The sequence below is a fragment of the Arachis ipaensis genome, chromosome B5 (genome assembly GCF_059453495.1).
Source record: "Arachis ipaensis isolate K30076 ecotype BB chromosome B5, ASM5945349v1, whole genome shotgun sequence".
Lineage (NCBI taxonomy): Eukaryota > Viridiplantae > Streptophyta > Magnoliopsida > Fabales > Fabaceae > Arachis > Arachis ipaensis.
This window is the reverse complement of record NC_142440.1, coordinates 157354869-157374519: the sequence shown is the minus strand read 5'-3', so window position 1 is coordinate 157374519 and position 19651 is coordinate 157354869. Positions and strand designations below refer to the sequence as shown.

Below are 19651 nucleotides of genomic sequence, written 5' to 3'. Positions count from 1 at the left end.
TCTTTTGGGATTACTAATAACATACAATTCATATCATAAACTAATTAAAATCTCAATGTAACTAACTACTAGCATGTTGTTGGAACCATATATCTGCAGATTGAAGGGAGTTGGAGAGGATGAAGAGGCCTTGGAGCCAATACACAAGAGAGTGTATCCCTCCAATTAACCACAGGACTTGTGTACAAATCCATGTTGGTGTTGTAGTACACTATCCTCGAAATATCACGTGAATAGAATTCTCTCTTCACCTCAGGATCCTGCTCATAAAATCTGCGCACCCCATCAAGCGTTTCATCCAAAAGACCAAAACACGTGGTCAGTTTCTTTTTCCTCTACCTACCTTATCTCTCTAATGCGGTTCTCTGTTTCTCTAAGTTTTCTTTTCATTTACCACTAATGAGAATTTACCAACTGTTTTTTTTTTTTTACCCCGGAAATTAGTACTACTAGTGTTAAACTCGTGCGATGCACAAACTTATATTTAAATTTGACATGTTAAATTAAAAATAATATTTTATAATTATAAATTTTTTGAGTTTAGTATAATATGATCATTGTCATTATATAATAAACGTACTGATTATACTGTTTTATCTTTATTCAAAGTAAGAAGCAAATAGAAGAGTTTAAAGTCTATAATATTCTTGAATCATAAGGAAAGAGATATGAAAAGAATAAGAACATATATAACTGTAATAATAACATGTCAATTTTACACTAAATTTTATATCAAAAGGTTAATAAAAATTTATTGACAATCTAGTATCTTACTAACTTCATTAGAAAAGCAATTGGCATATGATGTTGTGCTCCTTGTTCCACATTTTATCTCAAATCTGAAAATAGAGTTATAGATAAATTAGTTATATTTACAGTAAATATTTATACAAAAGTGTAAATCATAACATGCTATTAAAATGAAAATAATATTATTCTTACCTAAATATTATTAAAAACTTCTTTGAACACGACATTTGTTGTTGATGACTTTGAATTGTCGTCTTCGTCTAGAATTAAAACCTTGAGGCCACTACGACTCTTAACTCTTGACAAAGCAACATAAAATTGTTCATGGGTGAACACTAAATCCTACATGTAATAATGATTGACCCTGACTCTTGTTAATGGTCATTGCAAAGCATATTGTTAATGGAAATTGTCTCCGTTGGAACTTAAATGGCAACCCTAAATCTGAAGGGATCAAGTTCATTTTTGGAATTTACATTTTATCTCCAATATTTCTATCGGTTACTACCGTCACTCCAATTACATTGCTGCCAAGTTCGTTAACTATTAATCTTGTCCCGTTGCATAAACCTGAAGTCTGGTCTATTTTCGCAGTAGCATTACAGCGATTCCTGACTTCAAAGTCAACTTGTGATTGGATAGTCCCGAATATTTGATGTCATTTAGAAACTCTAGTGTGAACCACTTTTGTTGTTCATCTTCATTCTTATCAGCTTGACATGTTGTGTCAGAACTCAAATACTCCTTTTCCATCCCTGGAAAGATTGTCAAGACAAAATCGTTTACCTTCTCGACACTTTCAAGCATGGGTGTAAGAATTACCCTACTCTAAAAATACCTATAATCTGACATGTTTTGCAACAAATTTGGATATGCAAAGTCTACCAAATGAGAGAGAGGATCATCAGTAGTTATAATCAATAGATCATCTGGAATTTCAATTTCTGATTCAACACCAACAATATTAGTTACGTAAACTTCAATGGCTGCTTTAATTTCCTTTTCATTCTCATTTATTTAGTTACGTAAATATATTTTACGAAAAATAATATATATTTTTTTACAAAAGTTTCTTTTTTCAAATAAATATAAGTTTAATCTCACGATCAATAAATTCAACTTATAGTTAATTTTTTTTTATTTCCTTAAATATAGAGATTGAAAATGAATAGCTGATAAGTAAAAAGAGAGAAAAAGATGAAAATATCTCTATTGTGCAGAGATAATCTAAAAAATAACAATGTAAACAAAGTAAACAGAAAAAATTTATAAATGTGACAAATAAAAAAATTTAAATTTAAAAATCAAAACGGTTAAGAAGTCACTTAATTAGGAATTAGTATTATAATTTTAAATTTTAAAATTTTAAATAGAGTTTCCTAATTAGCTAGTACAAATTTTAAATTTTTAAATAAAATTTTTTAAATAAACGTTCGTTGTTCATTAGGAATATAGAAATTTGTTAATTTAAAAATAATTTTTATTAGTTTCGTCGTAAATAGTATCAATCCTATTATTTATCAATAAAAATAAATAAAATTAAATACAATCTAAAAATTAATAACCTTATAAATTATGTAAATTTAGACAAAATATTTAAATTTTTTTAAAATACTAAATTAATTCAATTTGGTCGGAACAACATTAAAAACAGAATTAAGTATAAAAGAATGTTAAATTAATTTTTTTTAAATAGTATAAATAACCTTACATCTTAATAAGACTGGTAATTCTATTTACTTTATTATAATCCTTTGTAATTAGCATAGTAGCTTATAAATTATATAAATTTTTAAAAAGTATTCTCAAATCTAATTGCTTACTTAAAAATTCAAAAAAAAATATTTGAATTTAAATTTAAAATTATAAACTTAATACTTTAATTAAAATTATAATTAAATTTTTTTAAAATAAGAACACATTAAAAATTATTAACTAACTTAATTGTATCAACAATAATTCAAAGAAAAAAATTATAGTTTTATGACATTAAATATTAAATTAGAAATTATCAGAATATCAACGGTGTGAATCAAATTAAAAATAAACCACAAGTAATAACCAAATAACTTCAATTTATATTTAAAAAAATTCTAAATTCCAAACATAAAAATCAAAAAGAACCAAAAGAAAAAGAGTAAAGTATCGTTTTTGTCCCCAATGTTTGGGGTAAATCCTATTTGTGTCCCTAACGTTTAAATCGTTCTATTTGTATCCCTAACGTTTGTAAAAGTGATTCAATGTTATCCTGCCGTCAATTACACACCATGAACGCTTTAGTTTGAGTTTTAAAAATCTCTTCTTGAAGTTAGAATACAAATGTCTGGCATAGAATCGATGATCCACTCCGAAAAATAACTCATCAAAAGTTGAAACTAATTCCTACAACATTTACATAATTCACTTTTCTATGGACATAATTGAATCTAAACACAAATAGTGGGTATAATATTAAAATTGAACACATCCAAGTGAGGCCTAATTGAGAATGAATACATCCAAGTGAGAATAATTGAAAAATATAATCTGATTTGTTAGTATAATTGATAGTAGGATAATATTGAATCACTTTTATAAATGTTAGGGATACAAATAGGACGATTTAAACGTTAGGGACACAAATAGGACTTACCCCAAACGTTGGAGACAAAAACGATACTTTAACAACTCAAGAAAAGACAATGTTTTTACCAAAACAAACATATGCTTAGCATTATTCTATTAGATAGACTTTAAAAGGAATTCCAAAACATGTGCATCCAACTTAGGAACATTTTGAACAAGTCAGGGCCTGATATGTCGTATGTATATATATGTATATAGTTATTATCTAGCTATTTCTAGGGGTATTCTAACTGGATCTATACTCTAATAAAGGCTGGATGATTGTATGTCGTTAACTGCTTGAAATATATATAAAGATGGTTGTTTATAATTATTTTATCTATTAGTATTCGTACCTTTATGTGTGTATGTGCTGCTTGTTATACCAAACGTTTTCAAAAAAAATTACCCGTAAAAATGATAACGCTCTAACAAGACACATGCTCATATAATAAATAATAGATAATAATTAAGAAGATAAGTTGATAGCACTCAATTTTCGATATAATCTACACATACTGAAAATTGGGTCGTTACATGCCCCGACACTCAAGTCATTAATAATTCAAAGAAGAGAGTGAGAGTGACTTAAGTGAGTATTAGGCTTTTAGCCTCCTTTTACTTGACCTAATGTTGCCTAATATAGATTGAAAAGAGACTAAGCACTTTGAATATACTCGGTTAGCGAATCATAAGCTATGATTATGGTGAGAATTGCAATATGGTTACCGTGATATTCTCAATATCTATTTTAACTATTTTATTGAGTTGTTGGTGATGATGTATCATCATGTTTTTGAGTTATGGATCGAGTTATAATTTTTTTGGGTCGAGGTATAGGTTTTATTAGCCAAATTATAGGTAATGGATTAAAATTTGTCTTTTAAGTAATAGGTGACAGTTACCGAATAATACGGAATTAACCAGATTGTAATAGCCGAATTATAGATATAACGATCGAGTTATATGTTAGTAATTTATGGGTCATAAAAATTCTAACGTTCTTTTGATCTAATCTTCAAATTAAAGCTTGTAATTGTCGAGTTATAATGTCCTAATCAAAACCCATTGCAAGAAATTAATGAGGTAGTAAGTAATTGTGTACCAAAAATATAAATTTTTTGTACATAAATAATTTTAAAAAGACCCGAAAATATGGTAAAAAAAGAGTTAAGTTCCTCTTAAAGGTGTTGGGTAAAATTATAGAACCCAAAAGAATATTTTGAGGAGTTGAATTTTTTTTAGTGATAACTAAATTGGTAGGAGTGGATTAGTTGGATTTGGAGTGTAGAGAGTGTCATCTAGTTAAAAGAAAACCAAACTAGATATCCCTTCACTAATGTCACGTGTCCTAAACACCCCTTTTATCCATATACCTCCTTGTCATTGACACCGAGCAAAACTTTAGTTTAAGTTGTAGGAATCAACTTCCTCTATTTCTAGTTAAAAAGATTTAAAGTAATGAAAACACCTAAAAATATTTTTTGTTAACTACCTTATTTAGTAACAAGTCTTGGGATAAAAGGAGTAAATAAAATATCAAGTTGTAACCGTTAGATAATAGACTCCTTCTCAAAATGGTCTTACACTATAAAAGAACCTCAAGCCACCTCTTTAGAAGATCCCTTTTTACTGAAACTTAAAAACTCATGTCCATCTTTTTTTTTCCTCAATTTTTTCTCATTATTCTTCATTTTATTCATCAATTTCACAAGTAAAATTGGCATTCGAGTGTTCTACGATAACAAGATTAATTAATGCCTATTCGCTCTAACAAAGTTTATTCATTTTTATCATTAGTTTTTGTATTACTTATTTGTTATTAATAAAAATATTTTTTTTACAAATATACTTATTCTAAATCTCTCATCTTAATCAATTTTTATTTAATCTATTTTTCATAAAACTCACCCGAATCAATCAATTTATTTGAAAGCCGTGGATCAACAAACCAATAATGTGCCTTCCAGAGATAGAAAACACCTGCTTCAACAATGTAGGATATGGCCTGGATCCCTGACAAAAACAAAAAAAAAACAAAAAACAAAAAACATGTAGGATATAAGATCGTAATTTTAGATATTATTAGTTTATTACTCAAGGAATAATCCCCATTTTTAAACCCGTAATCTATGTTGCCTTGTTGAGCATCAAGTCACCAACACCAATAAAATAATGACGCTTTCCGATCCGCTCCTCCAACCACCCCTCGGTCTCTCTTTCTATTTAAGAATTCATCAGATAGTAATAAGTTGTCAAGTGCATTACATAATATATATCTTCACATATTTATTGTCCCTTGAACAAAACTATATAATATGTATTATTATTACGAAACACCATGCTAACTAAATTAGCACTATTATATACCACCGGATAAATGAAGCCTAACCCATTGAAAACTTACCGCAAATGAGTAAGACAAATAGTTCCATAAAACTTGTTAAGGGAGAAGAAGTCAGAAACTTGGGTAATAAGTTACCTGGAGTTAGTTAGAATTCTGTTATGAGAAGAATTCTATTAGAGGCTGTTACAGCTAGTTAGAGGTTGTTAGCGTGGGAGCTTCTGTTATGCTATGAATAAAAGTTGGGTGCTTTTGTGTTAACACACTAATAACACTTTTCTCATTCAATTCAATTCTCAATCATTCTCGATCATTACTTTCTCTCTTCTCTTTGCATTGTTGTTCTTTTTCAATTGGTGCAAGATCACTCATAAAAATAGTTTCAAATAAAACAGTCTCTCATGTATGCTAGGGTCAAAATGATCCAAGATGAGGCGTGAAGTTCACGCACTATATTAGAAGGTGAAATAAGGAGGACTTGTGAAGCGCACAAACAATGTCCAACCGGTTACGAGGAAAGGAGAAGGGAGACGGTGATGCGCTTTTGTAGGGCTATCACTGTGAGTGTCACAGTGAGTGAGAGGACCCCAAAATTTAAGTAGAGGCGTCGAGTACAACAGAAGATGTATGACATTGCATGTGCACTTCTTATTTGTGGAGCTCAGCTCACTAACCAGAGAAATTATTGAGTATTTTTAACTATTCATATTAAAATAGTAATTTTTTATTTAATAATAAAATATATCTTAAAAATAATATTTATATAAAATATAATACATTTACATAATATTACATGAATATACAATGATGTTTAGATAAAATACTTGAGTACGATTTTTTTAGTCAAAAATTTAAAGTGATACTTATATGATTTAGAGTTTTAAGATTTTAGAATTTAGATGTTTAAAAATATTCAAAAATTAAATTTAAAATAATATTTTTTTAAAATTACAATTTTTTTTATCATATTTTAAAATAATAAAATAAAAAAAATATATTTAATAAAAATTTAAATCATGAGAGAATGACAAGTGTTTGGATCCGTCGTGACAGTATTACTCATCCAACCAACATTCAGCTTACTACACTATTCCGCATGCATATGTGTCACGTGCCGTTTCCCTCAAGTCTAAATATGAATTTGGTCAGATGCATCCCAAACAATATAATGTATAATGTACCATTATCTAAATTATGGTAGACAACTTACATTATTCAAAATTATATTATATAAAATTAAAATATAAATAAATTGATAATGAGATGTAAATAAGAATACTAATTATTTATAATACTATACTCCTTTTAAATAAAAAAATATTATGTTAGATAACTAATGATTTTCTTGAATAACATAAATAATAAATTTTAAAATGATCCGATTCAAATAAAATACACTACATTCCAAAATATTCATCTAAATCTAAATATTAGAATAATCATTCGCACACCTAATAAATTGACCATCCAATATATTCATTATTCATATTGTTTATATTTTTATTATCTACCTATACTTTTTTATAAAAAAATATGGCCAACAGTTTTAATAAAAAAATAAAAAAATTAAATATTATACTTAACGCGATGAGATAAGAGGGGCTAAAAAATTTAGATATGAAAATAAAATGAGTGTTATACCTTAACATTGTAATGTTTGGTATTTTTTAAAACTGTGGGAGGTACACAAATCAGACCCTCCCATTTGTGTTTAAAAAATTTTTAAAATTTGGGATACCCTCTGATTTGTGTTTAAAAATTTTAAAAATGGAGGTACACAAATTAAATATTTCAATTTGTGTTAAAAGAATTTTAAAAATTTGGAGTACACAAATCGGACTCCTCCTAATTTTTTTAATTTTTTAAACATAAATAAGACGGTCCGAGTACAAAAATTGAACATTTCGATTTTTGTATCTCTTAAAAATCAAACGATCCAATTTGTATTCTATAAAATAAATTATTCCAATTTTTAAAAAATATCATAATAAATTACAATTCAAAAAAACACTATTATTAACTCAAAATTAAAAATAAAAATGTGAATAGGAGGTGTGAATTGAAATAACGACCCCTCGTAGGGTTAGAAGCCGGCACAGCATGGAAAAGAAAGTGTGACCGCTTGTCTCGGATTTGCCGCATGACACATAACCTCCCTTTTAAAACACCGTTATCCTTTTTAGGCGGCGCCTCTTCGCAGTTCCCTACAGTCAAACACTCCCTTCCCTTTCCTTCCCTTATCTCTAATTTTAATAAATAATTATTTATTTGCATTTTCCTCCTTCGCCAACTGTGTATATAAACCCAACGCAGCTCCAAAACGAACTAGGCACGTAACTGAATATAATACACATATACAATACACATATCATTGAGCGTTGTGGAGTGTTTGGATTTAGAAATGCGAAACCCATTATCTTCGATGACTATCAAGGAAAAGCATCCTGCTAGCAAGAAGGAGCCAAAAAATAATATTGCCAAGGAGGTTCATTACAGGGGTATAAGGAAGAGGCCATGGGGCCGTTACACCGCCGAGATTCGTGATCCCAGAAAGAAGAGCCGCGTCTGGCTCGGAACATTCGACAGCGCTGAGGAAGCCGCCATGGCATACGACGCCGCCGCCAAGAAGTTCTACGGTGCCAAGGCGAAGACCAATTTCCCTTGCGTTTCCCACCGTGAAAACGAAGACATCTTCGCCGTCGCCGGCAGAAAATGCGGCATCGTTGAGTCTTATCCGATTGATTCTGCGCCTGAGCGTGACGTGACACGGCAGACAGAAGTAGATCAGTTTTTTCCGTTTGTTCCATACTGTGGTGGTGAGGGCGTGGTTGCACCGGTGCGTCCGGTTTTTTTGCCTGAACCAGTTGGTAGGGTTGAGTTCATTGGCGAGCGGAGTTGTTGTCCTTTCCGGTTTGAGCCAGTAAGGATGGGTGGGTTTAATGCACGGTCTGAGAGTGGGGCACAGAGTAACTCGGATTCAACATCAGCTGTCGATTGCAAACCAAATGGAGTTCTTAATCTTGATCTGAACCTCGCTCTACCCATTGGCCATTGATGCTTGACCTTCACCTTCATTTTACATCGTTTTTTACCCTACTAATAATACAAGCTTCTTTTTCTTTTTTATTTTCCAATTTCACTTTCCCTTTTAACATCATGTTGAGGATATAAGGTGCTGATGTAGATATTTTCTTTCTTCTTTTATAGTCTTATTATTGTTGTTATAGTTATATATTAATTAATAGAAAAAATATAGGTAACAAACTTAAGAAATGTTTCATTAGTTATCTGGGTCGAATATCTCTTATATATTATTTTTTCTAATTATTTTTTTAATATCGAATTAATTTGTTAAACCTATAAAGTTAAGAGAGTTACATCTTGTCAAAAATAAGGGTAAGAATGAACTGAGCGAAAGCAACATGTTTAATTATACACGTTAAATTAAGTAGTAATAATAATAAGAAAAAGAAAGAAAAAAAAAAAAAAACGAGGTAGGATGAGTCAACACTCAACCGCAAAGTTGTATATGTAAATGTCCAATTATATAGATCCTAACTATTAAGTTATGTTTGGATTTGCGATGAAAAAGAGAGAACTTCGTTTGAATTTTTTGAACGTTTTATTTTTGTATTTGGCAACGGTTTTATCCTGTAAATGCAGAAGTAATTTTTGTCTTTAATTCACATTTATTAAAAGTTAAAAATATTAGTTTTTTCGTTCACTTTTTTATGTTAGATTGAACTTTATGTTCTATGTACCAATTATATCCTTCATTATTTATATGTTTATTGTTTATTTTTATAATACTTTTTTTTAATACTCTCTTATGCATATTATTATTTTTTATAAAACTTTTGTTTTTTTATATGAGTTCTTTTATTGTTATTGTTATATTTTTTTACTTTGTATTTGATTTTATTAATCCTATTAGAGTATCAAAAAATATTGGGAGTACTAAAAAAATATTAAAATTTATTTAAATATTTAAAATAAAATTATAAGATAATATAAAATAATTATTTAAATTCATATTCTTTTTTGTAATTTTTCATCTAAAAATAATTTTGAATAATGTAATCCAAATAATATTTAGTTTATTATAATCCATTTTGAATAAAAATTACCAAATATAAACTACGTTAATACTAACTCACTTTTGATCAAAATTAATTTTACAAAATCAATTTTATACAACATCCGTTTACAAAAGATAATCCAAATAAACACACACTTAGCCAATACTTATTTGTTAATTAAAAAGGAGCAACAGTCCCAATAATAATGTATAGGAAGGCTTTAGTATTACATTACATGCAATCAATCAATTAATTATTAGCCTTTGGTTTTAATAAAGAATAAATCGAACCAACACACACAAAATAAAATATATAAACACACACATACACACAGAAATAATCCTCGTATAAGTATTCTATGCCACTTTTAAATTTTACAGTGTATACTTTCTACATGCCAGAAATAATATATATTTGTTAATGATTTTATCTAACTTATATTCTAAAGATTATGTTAAGATAATAAATTAATTATTTTTAAATATAAAAATTTAAATTTTTAATATATTTTTTTATTTATTAAATAAAAATATTTAAAATATTTTATTAATAATAATTTTATTATGTATTCTTATGATATATGTTAGTTAAACTTTTGTTAAACTATATATATATATTTGTTAATGGTAATGTTAGAAAAAAATAGTTAAAATTTAATTTATTTAATAATCATTAATTATTGTAATAATTAATAAATATTAAATAAAATACATTTAAATTTTTTAATATTTTTGATACGTTAAATATTCAAATTTTATGAAATTTAGTACACTTAAATGATAATATAACTTAATTCAACAATTGATCTATGCCATGACGATAATTCAACCGTTGTATCGGATGCAATCGTACATAAAAGAAATTATTTAATGATATAAGTTAAATAGAAATGGACTCCTCTATGTATGTAATCATTGCAAATTTGCAACAGTCTAGAACCTCACATAAGAAAAAAAATATTAAATTCTAGATGTTGCTATCTCACCCAAACTCTAAAATAAGGGATTCTATACTTTACAGATAAAATCATTAAAAATTTTGTTAGAGAATCAACAGAGTATTTATATAATGTGTATAATAGATTATTTATTTTATTTAATATGAGTTAAAAAATAATATCTAGAATAAAATACTACTAATTTTTTAAATATAATATATTCATACTATCCAAAATAACCATCAAGATACCAGAAATAATAAACATTTGATATTGTACTGAATCAAATATTCCTAAATCCTCATTGTATACTTCCTTAATCAGTAACGTTAATTAATATAAATATTAAATATATATAAAACATGGTCGGAAATGCAAGGGTCTCGGTATAAATGTCCTCATTAATCAATCCTAAATTCCTAATCCACTAGTTAAGCCACAAAAAAAAGGTACTAGATTGAATAGTTGATATAGACTTGTATAAATAAATTGGGCTGTTATAATAATAATAATAATAATAATAATAATAAATTTATTTTATTTAATATTTATTAATTATATTATTATTTTTTTATTAAACATTTTCAATAATAATAATGGTTAGTTTAGATTTTGGGGGAGTTTAATTTACAACGACGACAAAATTAAAGGAGGAAGAAGAGCGAATGTGACCCACAGAAAGAGAAGTGGGTCAAGGGTGCGGGATGAGGAGGGAATTGTATTTGGGTATGGTAGGGTACAGTGTGGAGCGGTGGAAACCCAAAGTGGAGGGCAGTATATCAATTTTGTCGTCCAAATAAATAAGTGTTGTAATAATACGTGAGTGTGTGTTAGTTTTGGAAATTGGAAGAGGGAAAGAAACAAAGAGTGAAACCTGAGATTGAGTGAAGAAGAGGAGAACCTTGTACATGTGGAGTGGTGCCGTCACTTGCCGCTTTTTCTGGTGCGCCCTTTACCGCTGTGTGCGCGTGAGCGCAGAATCTATGGACACTCCATTCCGCACCACACACAGTTGTTTGTCGCTTTCGCCTTCTGCATCTCCAACAATTTCTTTTGCCAAATTAGCTAAATTATATTCATCACGTTAAAACCAACATAAATTTCAGCTATATTTGGGGGACCATTCTTAATTACTTAACGAGTACAAAATAAAATCTATCATGACTTATCTAAATAGATTCGTCAAATAATATCTCAGTTATTTGAGAAATTTATCTTATTAAAATTATTAAATTCTAAAATCATATGATTAGAATTTAATTAAACATTTTTTTAATTTATGTAAATCAAACTAACCAAATTTAATTTACACATCTTTACATAAATCGAATTAGAAAACTCAATTTATGCACACAAAAAAAAATCCAATCGAATTAACGCAATTTAATTTAGTAGTATAAGAGAAAGTGTCTTAATTTTGTACCACTCGAAATAAATTGAATTAGATAAATTTAATTTACTTAAAATAAATCATTCACAACATACTCACATAATTTTAAAATATACAATACAAAAGAGATATATTGTCAATAGAAGAGAAATATATTGTACTATTTTTATAATTTTAAAAAATACCATAAAATCTAACGATTGACAGATTGAATATTACACCAAAATTATATCCATATATAAAAAAATAAATACTTTTTTGAGCCTAAAAAATATATTAAAAAGACATAAAGTTGTTGAAAAAGGCCTGAAATGGGAAGTAGGATTTGACAATAATGTCAAAATCTTCTCGAGACTTTGACCCTTGGCTCCTTCACCCCTCATCCATTCTTACTGTCATGTAACACTGCAACTGTTGATTTGGCAATTCTCCTGCCATGGGTCAATGGCCGAAACAAAACATGGAATAATCAGCTTATCAACAGCCTGTTTTTTTATTATTTTATATGTGCCACTAGTAAATTTTTTTATTATATTTACTCATTATTTTATGTATTATATAAAAATATGAATTAGATCATAATTTACATATAATTTAATTAAATTAAATTTAAATAATATAAAATATTATTATTATAAGATCCAAAAATTTCATAAAAATTTATTAAGAATTAATTTTTATTTAATTATTCATTAAGTATTTTAATTTTAAAAATTATTTTATTAAAGATAATTAAAATAAATTTTAATCAATTGAGTTTAAAGCAATTTAAGATTTTATTTAATTTTATAATTATTAAATTATTTTCTATATTTAAATTATAAAACTTAACAAATGTAAATAAGAGAGATTTCAAAATTTAATACTAATATTTTTATAAAAAAATTAATTATATTATCTTATAATTTTAATTAAAGTATTTAATTTTAGAGTAAAACCCCTCCCCGGTCCTTAACCATTTACGAAATTGACCTGGCGTCCCCTCACCATTGGAAATTAACAACGCGGTCCTCAACCATTCTCTCCGTGTGACCAAAAGGACTCTCTTACCGGTACTTCCGGTTAAGAAGGTCCTTTCGGCCACACGGAAAGAATGGATAAGGACCGTGTTGTTATTTTCTAATGGTGAGGGGACCGGGAAGGGTTTTTACTTAAAATTAGAAAATAAATAAAAAAAAGAGCATTGTTTTAAGTTTTGCATCTAATGCATTCTCCCATATTTTACATGTGGACGTAGAGCAAACAACGTTAAATTTAATAGATAGTACGAAATCATTAACAACGAAACTTAACACAAAAGTGATAATTATTTGGGTTGATTAAGCATTATTATGTCTTGGATTTAGGGTTTTAAGAACGACATGTATGTTCTATATTGTTGAACCTAAAAAAAAAGTTAGTTCAAGAGTATTATTTCATACACCTTTTTCTAAAAAAATTAAACTGCTTTTTTTATTAGTGGAATTAAATTCATCAACTATAATTTTAATAGTAGGGTTACACGTAGAGAATAAATATTCTTTTTAGATTTTTAGAAGTGATATTTGTTTTATCCAAATGTTCGTGATATCACGAATTAATTTTAATTTAATTTTACGTATTTTAATTTTGTTTATTTAGTTACTAATTTAAATTTTATGTCAGAGGATTTAGAGTTTTCTTTATTTAACCTAAAGTTGAGTGAGTTTTTTCGATTTAATTTTCAAACCAGTGAACAAATTATATTGAGGTATTTCTTTCTTGTTGCATCAAGAAATTGAATACAAAGAGAATCAATTAATTTTTTATTCAATTTCTTGATGCAACAAGAAAGAAATACCTCAATCTAATTTGTTCACTGGTTTAGAAATTAAATCGAAGAAACTCACTCAACTTTAGGTTAAATAAAGAAAACTCTAAATCCTCTGACATAAAATTCTAATTAATAACTAAATAAACAAAATTAAAATAAGTAAAATTAAATTAAAATTAATTCGTCATATCACGAACATTTGAATGAAACAAATATCACTTCTATAAATCTAAAAAGAATATTTAGTCTCTACGTGTAATCCAACTATTAAAATATTTAGTCCCTAACCATCTAGAAAAGGACCTGGTGTCCTCTGACTATTAGAAAATAATAACACGGTCCTTATCCATTCTCTCGTGTGACCGGAAGGACCCTCTTGCCGGTTTTCAGGTAAAAAATAACCGGAAGTACCGGTAAGAGGGTCCTTTTGGTCACACGGAGAGAATGGTTAAGGACCGCGTTGTTAATTTCCAATGGTAAGGGGGCGCCAGGTCAATTTCGTAAATAGTTAGGGACCGGGGAGGGGTTTTACTCTTAATTTTAAATCAATTAATATTTTGACACAATAAATAAAATTTTAAAATAATTTTAAAAATTTAATTAAATTTCACATTAACCCAAAATCCCAAATTTCATACCTAAAACTCTAATTTTCAAATTAAAACCCTAAATCCTGCCAAAACAACCCTAACCCTAATATTCACTAGCCATCGCCACACCCGCTCCCCAGATACACACCACAACACTCACTCACCTCTCACTATCATCCGCACACACCCTCATCTCCCTTACCCTCTCCAACGGCACCCACACACCACCGCTCACACACAGATTTGAAGAAAAGGGAAATGGAGATCGGGGAGTGAGAGAAACAGGGAGAAGAAAGAGCAGAGAAAGGAGAGGGGAAGAGCACGCCGGAAGAGTCACTATCGTTCACCGCCGTGTTGCCGCCGCAGAGCCCATCGTCGTCATCGTTTTCCGTGCCATCGTCGCACACCAAAAGAGGAGAGAGAGATCGGGCAGATGAGAGGGAAGGTCGCGTCGAGCTGGAGGAGCTGCCCAGTTTCCGTCGTCGCCATCAATGGAGGTTCGCCGGGAAGAGGAGCTCGACGCGAGGGAGGAAAGAGGCGACTGTGACGCCGCTGTTCTGTCAAGACTCGAGAGAAGGACGCGTGCGAGAGGGAGGTCGAATCTGTCGCATGCGGAGGAGAGGAAAGGCATCGCGGTTGGAGTTGGAACCTTCTGCCGCCGTTGGGTCACCCACTGCCATCGCTGTTCTGAAGCCGTCAATACCTTAATACCTTCCATAAAAGCTACGAGAGAAAGTAATGAAAAGTGCAATGAAAAGTGTGATCATGATTATTCTTTTTTTTATCTTTTTTATGATTATGTTTATTATTGCATTCAAAGATCCTTCTTTTTTCCAAAGTTTCTTTTGTATGATGTATGATATTGGTTAAGATCTTTATTTTATTCAGATTTATTCTGTTTGACTTATCTATGGTAATGTTACTATTCTTCTCTTATTTATTATTTATTTCGTCTTGCTTTATGACCTATGAGAACATCATACCAATGTTTATGAATTACCTTTATATGTTTTAACGCTATAGGCATTTTGTATGCATTACACATGTCATAACATAAGTAAATGAGAAGCATTTAAAAGACACACCACTCCGACTAATCAAGACTTTTGAAAATAATAATTGAACAACATTGCATCATCACTATTTTTATTTTAAAACTCAGAGTGGCTGAGGATGGATACGATGACACCATATAGATAAACTATTGAGAAACTTTTGTTTCTCACCCCTCTCTCCGTACCATCTTCAGGAACGATGCAGTACGAAGTAATACAGTTGAGGTGAAAAGACAAGTGCACTAGTAGGAGCAAGCTATCGATGACGTAAATACAAAACATTAAACGTTTACCTTAAGAAGGAAGAATATGCGATTGTTTTGGCCATAGTTAAACAAATTAAGAGAATTAGGATTTCCTATGTGTCTTGTTTTATCCTTATTGACTGATTGCAATTGTAACTATTATGTTTCCTTTTTTATTTGGTATGAGTAAAGCTTGTCATTGTTGTGCCTTCATGGTTTAGCACACCGATTTTTCATGTTAGTATTTTCAAATCCACTTATATTTTTCAACTAGTAACTATTCTAATAAAAACTAATTATTCAAATATTTTTATCTATAAATTATTTTATATAAATATTTCACATTTATTTTAAAAGAAAAATTTCGCAAGGTCTTTGAATATCAGCTACTAAATATAATCCAAATAAAGCTTAACTCAGTTTAAAAGTATTAGGGTGTTACATTCTGCAAGAATCCTATGCTTACCCGTGAATTATAGAACCATTTCCGACAACATTTTAAGTTGTAACTCATTTGAAGATGTCTGAGACCCTAAACTGCAAAACAAAAACAAAACCAAAAAAATGAATACTTGAAAAAGACAGTAAAAGAAAAGAACTCAAATATTGAAACCTGAAGCCCAATAGTGTTAATCCCACTTTGGAATAAATAACTAAAAGTAGAAACAGTATGTATTTGGAGGAAGAAGAAGAAGTATGCAAGAATCTTTTCATGCTTTCAAGCGCGTGACGTGCAGCAGATTCCAACGCCATTCAACTCTTCCGATAACCACTTCTCCAATCTCTATTTATTGCTGCGGTGGCACATTTTTGAATATCCTTGTTTTTCCCCATCGTGCTTCCTCCATCTCTGGGTCGCCACGACTTCTCCGGACTTCCGAAATCTCCCTTCCTATTTAGTCTGACATTTAAGATAAACTTCAAATCTTCAACTACAATCTCAATCCTACTGGTTATTGGAATATCATCTGCTGTTCTCTTCACCTTGTGCTCATAGTCTTTGTTGCTAAACCTTCTTCTTCATCTGGGTTTACTAAGTTCTTTTTCCTTTGACACATGGCTTTTTTTTGCTGCCATAGACAAAGATATTTGTAACTTCTAGCTCTATTTTGATAAATGGAACTGTCCAGACAATCTTGGTGACTTAAAACACAATTTTCAGTTGGTGACATGAAGAGAAAAATAAGAAAAAAGAGAAGAATCAGAGAATGTGAAGGTTGGTAGGGGTGGTGAGAGAAGGGTATGAATTAAGTTTTTTTTTGTTGTTACTTTTTAATTTTCAGTCATTAAAACTTTTAAAAGTGAAACGGAAGAGAGTAATTTGATTTTCAAAATGAATTTGTGCAGGAAAATTCCGCTTCGATACCGTGGAGGGAATCCTGTTTTTTGCCTGCAACGTGTCGGTCTAGAGAAAATTTAGTTTTGGAGGAAATACTGTAGATTGGACTGCTTAACCTTTAAATAGATATAAATAGATTATTTTTCAGACATTTAGGTAGCGTTTGGTAGAGAGACAGAGACAGAAAGACTGAGACTGAGAGACAGAGACTAAGAGACAGGGATTGAAATAAATCTCAGTATTCTGTTTTGTGTAAAATGAGAGACAGGAATTGAAACAAGAATGAAACTCTAATTTAATTTGCACAAAGGGTAAAATTGAAATTAATTAATTGAAATGAAAGTATTTTAGGTATAAAATGTTATTAAAGTTTCAGTTTCCATCTCTAAAAATTTCAGTCCCTGTGTCCCTATTTTTTGAAAGTACTAAAATACTGAAATTTTAGAGACAGAGACAAAAATTTTAGTACCAGTCTCTGAACTAACAAACACGATACTGACTACTGAGTCTCAGTCAATCTCTCAATCTCTATCTCAATACCTCAAAACAAACGCTACCTTAGTGATGGAGGTTGCACATGGCAACAGCTTACATCACGTGAGACTAATAACAACGTTGCAGAGCATTAGCACGTGCGATATGGCAATATGAAAAAAATTTATTAGTTGATGCGAGACTAAGAGAGGTAAAGGTCAATCTTGTAACACTCATCGCTGTCACAACTCACAACCACAATGATTGTCGCCGGGGCCGGAAATCCCGCAATCAACGACCGCTTGAGACAATTGAAGGCTTTTGATGAATCCAGAGCCGGAGTCAAAGGCCTCGTTGACTCCGGCATCACCAAACTCCCACAAATCTTCATTCGCCCCCCGGAAGAGCTTACCGCCGGCGACCCATCTCCGGGAGAACCGACACCTACCCAGTTCAGTATTCCAGTCATCGACCTCAAGGATATCTCCGGAGACCGAGCCGGATTAGTGGTGGGCGTAAGACATGCGGCGGAGACGGTGGGGTTTTTCCAGGTGGTGAATCACGGGATCCCCGTGAAGCTTCTGGAAGAGACGCTGACGGCGGCGCGTGAGTTTCACGAGCTGGCACAGGAGGTGAAAGGAGAGTACTACACAAGGGAGATGATGAAGAAAGTGAAGTATGTTAGCAACTTTGATTTGTATCAATCAAAATATGCTAATTGGAGAGACACACTGTTCTGTGTTATGGGCCCTGAACCCCTTGATCCTCAAGAACTGCCTACCGCATGCAGGTAGGTAATCACTGATTAATCTTGTATCCTATGGATTTAATTAGTAACTAATTCACCAAAAGTTGGTAAACTAACTAGTTTTTTGTTTCCCATGCTATCTCCTCGCCTAAGAGGATAAGTACTAATTCTTTGCGAATTTGAACTCTATTTATAAATTTTTGTTGGACAATAAATTATTGCATATTCAAGACAAGATTTCAAATTCTCAACACTTAGTTTAAGTAAATGAGTAATTTGACTATCTGAACAATCCAAATTAGTTATAAACTAACTTTTAATTAGTTAACCTTAAGAAATTTAGTATTTAAATTTATAATTTAAAATTTATAAATAAAATAATTTAAAAACGTTAGCTGATGTTGGTTAAAAAAATTAGTTAGGTAACATCAATCTTAATTCAGAGTACATAACTACCTAGTTTAATTTGCAGGGAAGTGACAATGGAATATTCAAGGCAAGTGAAGGATTTGGGGAAGGTGTTATTTGAATTGCTATCAGAGGCACTTGGACTTAATCCTGAGCATCTTGCAAGCTTGGATTGTGCAAAAGGGCACTCAATTTTGTACCATTATTATCCACCATGTCCTGAGCCAGAACTCACCATGGTAACTACCAGACACTCTGATCCCGATTTTCTAACTCTTCTGCTTCAAGATCACATTGGTGGCCTCCAAGTTTTTACCCAAAATGGTTGGATTGATGTGCCTCCTCTTCATGGAGCTATAGTAGTCAACATTGGAGATTTGCTACAAGTAAGTCCAATTCTTTTAAATTGAGTTGAAAATGCATGATTAGACTAGTGCTATAATATGATCATACTACAGCTAATGTCCAACGACAAATTCAAGAGTGTGGAGCACCGTGTACTTGCAAATCATGTAGGCCCAAGAGTATCAGTGGCATGCTTTTTCACTCTTCATCTTCACCAAACAAGAAGAATGTATGGCCCCATCAAGGAACTCTTGTCTGAGGATAACCCTCCAGTGTATAGGGATACATCACTCAAAGACTTCATCGCTTACTATGATAGCAAGGGCCTGCGTGACCATGGCATTTCAGCTCTTTCCCATTTTAAGTTAATGGGTTAATTATGGCATGGAATTCGACTTAGATTAATACTTCATACTCATAAATAGCTCCTAACTTGGGACATAAATAAAATTATGTATGTTAAACTTTGACATACAACGGAGAATTTGGGTCATATTTTGTAGTTGAAAGATGAGTTGTCGGGACTAAAATTATGAAATTTTACTACCACT

The 19651-nt window shown here is 30.5% G+C and overlaps 2 protein-coding genes across 2 annotated transcripts; both read left to right on the top strand.

Moving 5' to 3' along the window:
• The first annotated feature begins 8031 nt into the window (after nt 1-8031).
• LOC107642214 (ethylene-responsive transcription factor 9) lies at nt 8032-9025 on the top strand. The gene has a single exon (XM_016345511.3). It carries the CDS (start codon nt 8100-8102, stop codon nt 8751-8753), a length of 654 nt encoding a protein of 217 aa, XP_016200997.1. The 5' UTR covers nt 8032-8099; the 3' UTR covers nt 8754-9025.
• Nucleotides 9026-17854: 8829 nt separating this feature from the next.
• LOC107644787 (1-aminocyclopropane-1-carboxylate oxidase homolog 1-like) lies at nt 17855-19477 on the top strand. The gene is made up of 3 exons (XM_088488617.1): nt 17855-18389; nt 18820-19141; nt 19214-19477. Exons 1-3 carry the CDS (start codon nt 17860-17862, stop codon nt 19475-19477), a joined length of 1116 nt encoding a protein of 371 aa, XP_088344743.1. The 5' UTR covers nt 17855-17859.
• The last annotated feature ends 174 nt before the right edge of the window (nt 19478-19651 follow it).